General features: G+C 41.8%; 1 protein-coding gene across 5 annotated transcripts in view; it reads right to left on the minus strand.

The window, feature by feature from the left end:
* Window positions 1–12049, minus strand: part of gfra1a (gdnf family receptor alpha 1a) — an 89331-nt gene that overhangs the window by 10074 nt on the left and 67208 nt on the right. For all 5 annotated transcript variants that reach the window (XM_020606669.1, XM_020606668.1, XM_020606670.1 and 2 more), the window contains 4 exons: window positions 11299–11471; window positions 9037–9146; window positions 7848–7982; window positions 2205–2383 (listed from right to left, as the gene is read on the minus strand). In XM_020606669.1, coding sequence (XP_020462325.1) covers window positions 2205–2383; window positions 7848–7982; window positions 9037–9146; window positions 11299–11471 — 597 coding nt within the window. The remainder of the gene's footprint in view (window positions 1–2204; window positions 2384–7847; window positions 7983–9036; window positions 9147–11298; window positions 11472–12049) is intronic.

Below are 12049 nucleotides of genomic sequence, written 5' to 3' on the forward strand. Positions count from 1 at the left end.
AGCTCAATGACCGGAGTGAGCCTTCAGACAGGCCTGTTCCTCAAGTGTGTCATCACAACAGTTCAGTCTCCCTCGGTGCCTACATACTGTACATACACACAAACATGTGTGCAACCACCCTCCACTATACAAAGGAACACACACACACACACACACACACACACACACACAAGAGAAGTGGTTTAATATAACAACTCTCATTAACTTATACTTGATGTGCTACCAGAGCACACACACACACACACACACACACACACACACACACACACACACACACAAGTACACCACCAAAGCTCATTATCAGCACAGAATGTGAATGTGTATGTGTTTGTGTCTGCAAGTTTACAGCCACGAGTGTGTAATTAAATCTACTGTATCTCCAGGACTGTGAGTTTGTATGTGTGAACTTTTAATTCTAGTCCTATTTTTGTGAAAGCAGTTAAAATCAAAGGCACAGTCTGTGAAACAACTCTAAACAAAGAACCGAACAAAACAGCACTGCAGCCGCTTATCGCTAACAACCTGACTGACAGGTTTTTCCAGGACACAAGTTTGATTTCAGAAGCTGGAGGATGAGTTGAGGTCAGTTACAAAAGCTATACTAATTTTCTGTTATATTACAAAATATCAAATATAATTTCACCCTGGACAAAGAGACAACCATTTCCACCTACGAGCAGTTTAGAGTTGTCATGTCATGTCAGTGGACTGTGAGAGGAAGCTGCAGTACCCGGATGAAACCCTCACAAACACGAGGAGAACATGCAAACTCCACAGAAAGACCTCGGCTGGACACAAGGGTCGAACCTCAGCTCACTGCTGTGATGTGACAGTGCCAACCAGGAGGACAAACCAGACTTTGAAACGCTGGGCACTCTGTATAGTGCATGGTGACTCTGGCAAAATTAACAGAGCAAAAAACAATTAATGCTGCTGTAAAATATACAGTAGGAGGACAAACCAGACTTTGAACCGTTGGGCACTCTGTATAGTGCATGGTGACTACAACAGCGTCAGGTATCATAAACAATAAGAACATAAACAGAGACTGAGATTGTTGTTTGAAAAAGAAACAATTAAGGAAGGATTTTCTCTAAGTCCCTGTACACAATAGCTTCAGTGATGCTGTGTTGGGGTGCAGTATGATTTACAGGTGAAATGTCTCTGAGTCCCTGTCATCACTCTGCTGGTAATGACAGTATTATCTTCACTTCCTCCCTGACCCGGGAGGAGCTGATCGCTGATGCTCTGATCTGCTGCAACTATTCCCTGTTTCATCAGCCAGATAACTGTTGTTCCTGGTGAGCAGGAGGAGCTGCTCCAGCTGAGCAGAGGGTTTCAGAGTGTTATCGGGCACAGAGAGGTGAGGTACACAGGTCAGTCTACACACAGGCACGTCAACAGTTAGTGCGACACACTGCTGAATCCTGAAAAAAGAGGTAATCAGTGGTTTTTATAAATATACCAATACTTTCAGTAAATGTTTTGCAGCTATGCTGGCTGACTAATGAGACTAATGAGTAAAATGTGGAGCTACCTAATGTGCTGTATTAACAAAAATGACAACAACAAACAACAAAGTTGCCCAGGTTGTCAGCATCATTAGTGATTTATTTATGGTTTTCCATATAACTACAGGTTAACGTGTTCAGATATTAGTCTCCAAATCAAACTCACACATAGCAAGCAGCTGCTTTTTGTTGTTCCCACAGAGCTGTAAGTCTAATATTCCCTTCTATTTCAAGCCTGCTTTGGTGTCCGCCAACTCCTGAGAAAAATATTTGTTTCTTTAGTTGCTAAATGTTCCACTTGCTCCACCAGTTACTTTTAAATGCAGCTAATCAGAAGCTGTTTGCCAGAGTCTGCTGTTGATGTTTTTGGTTTTGCATTTAAGACTAGATAAAGTCAAGAAGTAAAAAGAAATGAGGAAGAGGAAGAAGAGGCACTCAGTATGACAACAGCAGTACATGTACACTGTGCATACTGTACAGCATATGTTATGGATGGTGAGACTGACAGAGGGTACAAAGATCAGCAGGTCAGACATAAACAACTAACCTTGACCCATCTGTAAAAAGCTGTGTTTCTACAAAGACAAACATTTTGAAATGTTTCCATGTCATGGGATCTGACCTGTCGCAGCCTGGCTGGAAACATGCAGCCTTCTGAACAGAATCTGGCTGGAGCCTGTGTGTAAGTCTCACCTGTAGGCTGCTACAGAAGTTATAGACGGGGTCTGTGTTAATCTGGTTGTCGAAGGTGTTAGGGTTGCGTTCGCGGTTCCTCTGGTAGGGGGTGGTGGTGGAGGTGGTCGTCTGAACGGGGGACATTGGCTGCCACACTGCCACATCGGTCCCGTTCCCAAAGGCCTGAATGGCGTTACCTTTAGAGAAGGTGAGAGACAGACCTTGTTACTTCTAAATGACTTTTTTTACTACTGTGAGGAGGTGGGTGGTAGACACGAAGTAAAGGAAGTCAATAATTAAGAAATAAATGAAAAAACCCCACAACTAATACATGGGAAGTACTAACTGACTGGAGGTAAACGACTGACAACTGCTATGATTTAAACTAACCAAGTGACTCAGACTGAAATATCTTTCATAATCCTTCTTCTGATCATAGAGGCTCCAAACACATCTCTGGATGACAGATGAGTTGGTGAAGCATTAGTTTTATCACACCAGAAATACTACATTGTTATTCCAAGCAGATCTCTTTAGCACCGGGCTGGATCTTACCATGAATCACATGCTTGTTAGTCCCCATGTTAAAATAAAGCTTTATAATGCACAAGCCTAAACCACAATTAAAGGTGAGTTAGAAGGTACTTAGGTTTTGTTATCACTTCCCTCCATTATGAATTCACCACACAGTCAAAAACCTAAGTGCTGATGTGGGTATTTACCATTAGAGTCCATTAGTGGCCCTATTAATAGCCTTCTATGGCTTTGATGCAACACACAGAGAGAGAGAGAGCAGAGGAAGGCTGAGCTGTACTGTTTGAACATAATGATCTTCTTCCTTCCAAAAGTAAATTATGACCCTAGTTCTATATAAAAGGGAGGGAGAGGTGATCTGCATAACTACTCTTAAATCCCATTGAAATAACAAATATTCACCTTGTTGGATCATTTTATTGCTTTACACTGTATTTTGGCAAATTTCATGCCAATTATAAAACTAGAATCAGCTGTTTGCCTCCACCAACCAGTCAAGTTGCTGTTTACACATGTCTGTCCAGCATTCATGAAACTGGGACCTGTGACCACCAAATTCTAATCAGTTCGACCATGGCTGTCACTAGTGCTGAGGCAAAAGTAAATATTTTGCCCACATATGACTCTTCTTCTTACTTTTTTTCATATAGCGACTTGTTGAGTAAACAATAAAGTTGCAAACCTCTTTGGATTTTCTCAGTCTGAAGTCAGCAGATTTGCAGACTTAAATCCAAACCTCATCCCCCAGATGCTGAAATCTGTGAAGCATGATTGATGAAGAACCTCTGAGTTAGTTAGTTCCACTCTGCACATTTAATAAACACGACTATTAATCTTGAACTAACCAGAACCGGAGACTCCCTCACTTCATCTGCTTTGCTGAATTGAGCCCTGGTAAGACCAGACCAGATGGACTGATCACGCTTTGTTTCCATTATATAAACAGATTGACTTTTCATAAGTAAAATCCAAAGAGCTAGAAAGGTTATTAAAGCAGTTTGCTGCCCAGATTAATGGAGAAACAAGCCAACAGATTTGAACGTGAGAATAATGTTTTGGTACATTATGATGGTTAAGTTGAGGTCTTATATCCCCATGAATGTGCTGTGCATATGTGTGTGTGTCTGGCTGAAATGATAGCACTAATATTGGGACAAGCCCTGGAATTAACATGAACGAGCATTTTTAATTTTAATGGATGCTACTTTTATTTTTTAAATTCCTTATTTTATTTCATCAATATATTTGTAGAAAAAAGCTGTTAACATGTACCAACATTTATATTTGAGAGGCAACCTAACATTACAGCACATAATAAGTAACCCTGATATGTGCGCGAGGTGACATGTGTATATGCATATTTAATTTATTGCTTATGTGTGAGAGCATGTGTAATTAGTGGATTCCTGCTTTTTACATATTGCATATAAAGCATATTTAATGCAATCTGTCTGGTGTTGGTCTGACACCTCTGTTTATCTGTTCACTGGTCTACATGTTATTTCCAGTCAGATGAATATTATTTGGGAGGTTGGAGATGAAGCCATGCAGTTTTCAGTCAGCTACAGAAACACCATTTACTTTAGGGTTTGTTTGTAGATTACATGTCAATCCAAAATTACAACACAAAGAAAGTGTCTCTAAAACATCTATGTTTGCTAAAGCATTTTTAGCTTTACTGTGCACACTATATCACATTAGAGTTGCATTGGATCTGCAGCTTTGTAAGGCAGCTAACTAACTTGGGCTCATTATCTTTAGTGGAAGCTAAAACATAATGGTAATGATGTTTCACTGTGACTGGAAATGTCATCATAACAGTGAACATGAGTATATTATTCACCAAGAGTCAGGTGACACAGGCATAACCACTGGTCAGGAGCAGCCTGACAGATTAATCCATTTGCACAGATGAAACTGAAAATGAAAGTACTACTTTTAGAGCAAGCAGTAGTCTTTGAGTGTATTTGATGGTATAACCAAAAGGTGTTGAGCTTATGCCTTTTCTCAACAGATTTGCAGGCTAAATGGCACTGCTGCTACTGTTTACACAGGATACATAATGACTCACAGTCAGTGCAGATTGAACAAACACTGTAATGTACAAGATAGATACAATGTACTGGACCTGTACTCTTCCAAACAGACACACACTTACACATTTTGTGGGACCCGTAACATGAAGCAAAAGCCTGACACAGAGTTTACACACATGGAAAACTGCCAAACCTCACAATCAGCTCTGGTAATGCTGCGTTAAGCTTGACTTATGGTTCTGTGTTGCGCCTGTGTAGGACCCTACACCGCAGGCTGGGCAAGAGGCCTATGCCGTGAGAATTTATACTTGTGCCTGGTGTGTCTGTGTCACCCTGAATTACACCACCACAACATTAGTTGGCAGTGGGTTTCTATGCCACTGTGTTGCATTTCTTCACCACTTACTAGAACAAAGAGCAGTGACTGAACATCCTGGTTCAAGATCAGGTCTTGCCTTGTAAATGTAATGGTCAGAACAACAAGAGCAACAATGACAGCAACAACAACAACCCCAAACCCAACACCAATCCTTACTTACCTTTTCATAACCCTAAAACCAACCTTCAGTCCCTGAGGTGACTGACCAGGGTTGTCACATTTCTAAAATAACCCCACTGTCAAGGTCTAAAGCTCCAGTTGGTCCTCAAAAGTTAACAAAACAAGAATGCAAACATCTTTAAACCACTAAGCCAAACATTCAGTTAACCTTCACCATTTGAACAAACATGATTTCATCTTCCCACTGAGGCAAATGTTTGTCTTAGCAGATGTCTATATCACCACTGTATCTCATTTTACATGGGCAAGGTCTGCTGTAATACTGGAATTATGTTCACATTGGATGGTGTGACCTTTGCATATTCACTACAAATTCAGGAAATATGGAGGCAGTACAGCGAAAAAGCTCTGAGCACATTAAAACACCACTATCTTCATGAGAATATTAAAGTAGTGGCGGGTAAGAAGAATGAAAAAAGGCCCTCTAATATTGTTTGTTTTTAATTTTTATTTTCTGTATAAAACTAGATGTCTACCACTTCAAGTCTTATTATCCAAATAAAACTGGCAAAAGTCCTTTTTCTGGTTGAAATGGTCATAGGATGCTGTTTAAATATGTCTACTTATAGTGGGATTCTAAATAAAGAGCCAGTCATTCATCACAGATTCCCAACATAATAAATCACTGCTCAGTCTTTCTAGATTTTCTCTTGCTGTCTTTTCCTTTTCTGTCTCTCATTTAGTTTCTCTCTAGTCATGGCCCTAGAGCGGGCATGTGTCAGGATCCTCAGAGCTGTCAGTTCCAATTACTGCTGAACAAGCTTAATGAGAGCAGAAAGAGGGAGGGCATGAGAAGAAGGAGATGGAGACCGAGAAGGGATGAAGAGAAAAAAGGGAGGTGAAGCACAAGCACAAGGATGACAAGGAAGGGTTGCAACGGTGAAGAAAGAAGGCAGTCGAGTAAGAGTGGAGGAGAGTCAGACCAGATGTATTCCACCACTTTTCTCTTCACTTTCACTTTATGGATAAACACAAATGAAAAATGACCCACATTAACCCTCTTTAATCTCTTTTAACTCTTAAAACACACACAAAATCATGCAAACATACAGACGTGTGCACACATGCAAGCTCAAACACACACAGACACTGATTGCAGCAGCGTTATTATTTGCGGCAGACCAACCTCGTTAACCCTGACTGGTAAACAGAGGACAGAGCAGAGATGCTGGTTTCTAAAAACAAGGCTGCATCTTGCTGCTGTTCTCATTTGGTAACCATCATTCAGAGTCGCACTTTGCTTGTGTAAATCTGAACCACAAGCATCAACTCACACCCTTATCATGACTGTGGCTCTTTAGTTTGATTACATGCCATTTTCTGGCAATTGATTACTTAACAGAGGTGCATTGCATTTGATTGCTTCATCAATCAAATGCCTAATTAATTCATTAGCGAAGCATCTGTGCACCTTGGCAGCTGAAAATCTGTAAATAAACAGAGTGAAGTGATTTGTGAAGGAAGAACTAGAGTAAGCTGTTCATCACTCCAGCTAACTTTCACCTCAAAACTTCAGAACTGTTCTCAAACAAAACCTCAACTAACAAACCTCTGTTGAACTAGTTTGGTCTTAGGAAAGAGGTTGTATTTCACTGTCAAGCTGCTGTTTACATGCATGAAGAGTTAGTGGGGTTCAGTGTCGTGTTACTGAACCTGAATCCAGCGTCTAAACCTGCTTATCAAATCCAGATCCTTTGATTTCCAAGTTACTGACATAATGTAAATGAAGCTCTAAATGGGAGATGACAGCTACTGTACATCGGCTTTCTCACTGTTAATGTGGTTTGGTTGAACTGCAAAGACAAACTGTCCAAACTAAGAGTGGTAATTCTTTATATCAGATTTTTGGCTGATGACAAACTGGTTTTCAGACAACAACTAATCAATCAAGTCATTTATTGACTTACTGTAACAATGTGCCGTTTACTGATGTACTAACAAGAGTAGCAGTTAAAAACAAAAGTCCTGTGATCTGAATGACTACATTCATTGTTTTGTCTAATGAGAAAAAGAGAAAATGAATTAAAGGTTCAATAGGAGATTTGTTCAGTGGGGATATTCTTATTAATCTCAGCTGGAAACAGGTGAGGTCTCAGGTATGTAAGTGGGATAGAGAGAGACAATGTGTGTGTGTGTGTGTGTGTGTGTGTGTGTGTCTGTGTGTGCGAGGGGTGTTTTAATTAAAGTCACTGTATAAAAGGGCTGGATGAAAAAGCCATTTCTGTCAATGATCTGGAGTAAGAGTTCTGCTGCAGCTTTTAGGCTCACACACATTCAGTATGACTACTTTCTCTGTAATGCTGAAGGATAACAATGCAAGCATGGCAGTGGGATATATTTGGTGAGACCATGAGGATGAGAGACAGGGAAAGAAAAGGGGATAAAAAAGCAAAGCATTAAAAGAACAGCAGAGCAGAGTGGATGAAAATAGGAACAGAGCAGGACTCAGAAGAACAGATAAGGTTGAGCTAGAATAGAAAAGAGTAGAATGAATAGCTGGTCAGACAGACGCTGTGTGGAGGGTTAACTTACGGAGGCAGGTGTTCTCAGTGAAAAATTCGGTGAACTTATCACACTCGTCCTTGTTGTTACCGCTGTTGCTGCAGTCACAGTAGGGAGAGACGCTGATTCTGGGTGAGCGCAGGTAGTTGGGCGTCATCACCGTACCTGCAGCAGGTGAACAAAAGATTTGTGGATTTCACTCATACATTTACCTACAGTATGTTTGAGAAAGAAACCAGGATTCTCTGTGAACTGTTGCTGTGGACAACCTCCTGACTGCCAAACAGAAAGAGGCAGTTATCCTCTTTTTGTGTAAACTAATAAATGCTATAATAAGGAACCTCAATCTTATTTCTCCGTCCCTCCTCCCCATGTACAGGTGGAGTGCAGTGTGGTGGAGTTTCTGCAGGAAGCAGAATGCAGAGAGGCTGGACTGAAGAATAGACTTTCTCTCTGCTAAGGAAAGTAAATAGCTTCAGTCAGTGATTTCTCACTCCCCCAATGGATTGTTCCCTCACGCTGGCTGTGCTCCAAACAGGCCTTTTTGTTTTGCAGTAGGCAGAATGAATTGGTGCTGTGTGGACAGTGCGTGTATACGTGGTCTGGCTTAGTGACTTGTGAGGACCATCTACTGACTGCTTACTGTTGTGGTGAGGACATAGTGTAAAGGGTTATGAGGACACTTTGGTGGGTCCATGTAGCGATTGAGGTTACAACAGGTGTTAATTCCTTAGTGTTATTTACTGATATAAACATATATACAACTTGTCAGATGGTTCTGGCTGCTCGTTTCTCATGTAGCCTCTGTGTATTCTGCACTCCAGCTCTGTTAAAGTTGATGGGTCACTGTCAGCACAGGCTGAATGTCAGTCATTCCAAGATAACAAACCTTTGTCAACCTTCCCGTGGATTGTGAATCCTCTTTTCACCTTTTTACTTTGAGACACATATCAGAGGTTCCAGTACTCTAAATCAATCCCCAGCTTTCTATTCAGATGTGCCCACGTTTGTTTTTACCTCCAATAAACAGGTTTAGATAACTTAGCTGACTACTCACCTTTCTTGCACCATGGAAATCATGTTCCCAAACAACAAAAATAAGATCTCACCTCTAAAACAGAACTGTACTTTAAAGACATCATTAACAGAGATTAATAACAATCCACAGAGACCTGGAGTTAATGCCAAGACGAGGCCAACCAATAACGATCACACATACCAATTAGACCCGAGTATGCAAGGAGGCAGTCTGCGTAGTTCTCCTTCAAACACCCTGACAGAGAGCGCGGCTCTGGCTGGCAGTTGACAAAGAAGTCAGCCAGTCGTGACCTGCAACACACACACACACACACACACACACACACATATTTTAGAGCCAAACATGGTTACAGCTCCAACAGATTTCATATGAGAAATTCAGATGGCCAGTGCATCTGAATGTCCAGCAAAATGCCCGGTCCAGACGAGTGTATGGTGGAAGTCATTTCTCGCAATGCAATTAGCTGTCTTAATGGCTGCCTTCGGTGGAGTAAGATGACACTCTTATGTATGCTGTGGCTGTTTTATATCCTGGCATGAATGAGGCCAAAGGCAATTCTCCAACAAGTCTGTTCTGTTTCATTTACTGCATCCACAAATGTTTGTTTACACTTCTGCCACATGCACTGGCATGTGAGGCTGAAATGAGTTTGGATTCCCAAGAACATCTGAAGTGATATTAGGTCTGATGTACTGGCTCTTTGACACAAAGCAAAACCTTCTGTCACAATTCTTCTCCTCTGCTCTTTATGGGCACATTGCTTCATTTCAGTAGGAATGTACTATAACAGCAACCTGCTTAAGGATTATTGCTCCATAGTGGCACTAGTGGTTAAAATCCCCACAAACACACTTATGAAATGCCTGTATCTGAACAAGAGTGTTACAACTTGCTACCAAAAAATAGTTGCAAGCACTGTACCTAAACACACACCGCCTCACAAATGAGCGGCAAATGTAAGGAAAAGCTTGAATAACTGAGTGGTCTCTTCCAGGATGACCGCGCCCCCGTCCACAGGGCACGAGGGGTCACGGAATGGTTTGATGAGGATGAACATGATGTGAATCAGATGCTGTGGCCTTCACAGTCACCAGTTGAACAGCTATGGGAGATGTTGGAGCGACGTGTTAGACAGTGTCTCCACCACCATCATCAAAACCCCACATGAGGGAACATCTGTTGGAAGAACGGTGTTCATCCCTCCTGGAGAGTTCAGAGACTTGGAGAGTCAAGGTGAAGCTGTTCTGGTGGCACGTGGAGGCCCAGCACCTCACTGAGACTCTCTGCGTCGGGGTGTCCTTGTATAGTATACTCTCTCACAATATGACCTGTCTAATCACTCCAATCTGGTGATGAGTAGAGCAGAGCAGTGTGTAGTGAGAGTTGTCAACAACAGCCACTATACTGCACCTGACATATGGTGAGGGAGTCTGTGGAAATGCATGGCTTTAATCTATCCGTGCTAACTAACAAATGGACTGGGACAAAGCCGCTGCGTAGTGAGACCTGTTTTTCTGCCCTGAGCATATGTCTGATGGATACAAGCACCACGGAAAGAAAAAAGACAGAGAGGAAAGTAAGAACAGAAACGTGTGGTATGAATTCACTACTGTCATGCTGCTCACTGTTAAGTAGAGACAGAGGGGTGAGGACAGAGGGGTGAGAAAGGGAGACCTGAGGCCACAGTCCAAATGGGGCTTGTTTATGATGCCTGATGCCTCCATTTAAAACCAGACAGTCATAAGAGTGCAGCCTGGGCTCCAGTACGGGCGATGTCAGATGTCCATCACTGAATTACTAAACACAGGAGCCCTGCAGCTTTACTGTGCGGTGTGTGCGTGTGTGTGAAGGCAGACAATTTATCTCTGCTGGTGACTACAGTGACTACACAGTGTCAGGAAGTGTCCACGGGGCATGTTTGTATGAGTGTGTCCCTTTTAATTACATTGTGAAGACTCGCATTTGAGGATAAAAGGCAGATTATTACTTGTTAGGCTTAAGACTTGCTGTATGGTTAGTCAATGGTAGTCAGTGGTAGTCAATGCGTTGTCAGACCAAATGACCAGCTCAGGATTTTAGACTTCTGGAAATAATTTACTCCTTTACCTCCTCATCTCCTCACAGAGTAGGCTCAGCACAGCAGTACAAAGTTTTGATTGATAAAAGCAAATCACAAACTACTCTGTGGCAAACACTGACCCTGGAGCATTTCTGTCTGATGACCCTGCAGTTTCCTGCTGTTAGACTGAACATAACTTTAATGTCACTCACACTAACCATAGTGCACATAGATTTGCATCAGCTTTGGAAAACAGACTATGGAGTAGCCTGACCTGGTGCTTGTGTCACCCATGGAGCACAGCATCCCCAGTTTGTATGTCATCTCTTTACTACCATCTGTCTGATGAACAAAGGAAACAATGTGTTGAGGGTGCTTCCGACCTGCAGATGTAGTTGGTCTTGCAGGAGGCCTGCAGTTCGAAACAGTTGGGTTTCTGTTTTTCTTCATACGAGCAGACAGGGACGATGGTCTGACGCCTGCGTTCAGAGCACGCAGTCTGGTCGCTGAGGGGACATGAGCAGAACAGCATGCCATAGCTGTGCTTTGGAGGAACCTGTGTGGCACAAGGACCACCACACACATTAACTATACAAGCAAAGACATCTGCAAGCACTTCATTTTCAGTCCTGTTTTGGCATCACTTCCGCCCACTCGGAGACCTCGTCTCTACGGATGTTTTGTTGATGAGCTCTAAAGTTATGGAGACATATTTTTCCTTACCCACAGTGGTTATTTCAGTTAATGGTAGCTATTCATTAAAAGATCTTCCAACCCCTTAATTTAGCATTGATCAGTGGGTAAAAAAAAAAAAAGACCAAATATTAAGGTAAAGACAAAGTTATTGTTGACTAAGCTAATGCCTAAGCTTAAAACTTCTTCTATGAAACAAGGACAATTTTAAAAACTGTTATGTTAAATTTGTCCTTGGCTATTTAACAGAATGACATCAGTAAATTCTAATGTTTATGTTCAGTGACTGTGTAGACGGTAGCAGGGCTGTAACAACACACAGTCGAGCTACAATAAAAGAATGTCATTGCAGTTTTATCTCAAACACAATGAGAACTCCAAGCTGAAGCCTGTTCACGCAGAGAACTCCCTGTTGTGGAAGAAGAAAACAAAACGACACAA

This window comes from Monopterus albus, unplaced genomic scaffold, assembly GCF_001952655.1.
Source record: "Monopterus albus unplaced genomic scaffold, M_albus_1.0 scaffold80.1, whole genome shotgun sequence".
NCBI lineage: Eukaryota > Metazoa > Chordata > Actinopteri > Synbranchiformes > Synbranchidae > Monopterus > Monopterus albus.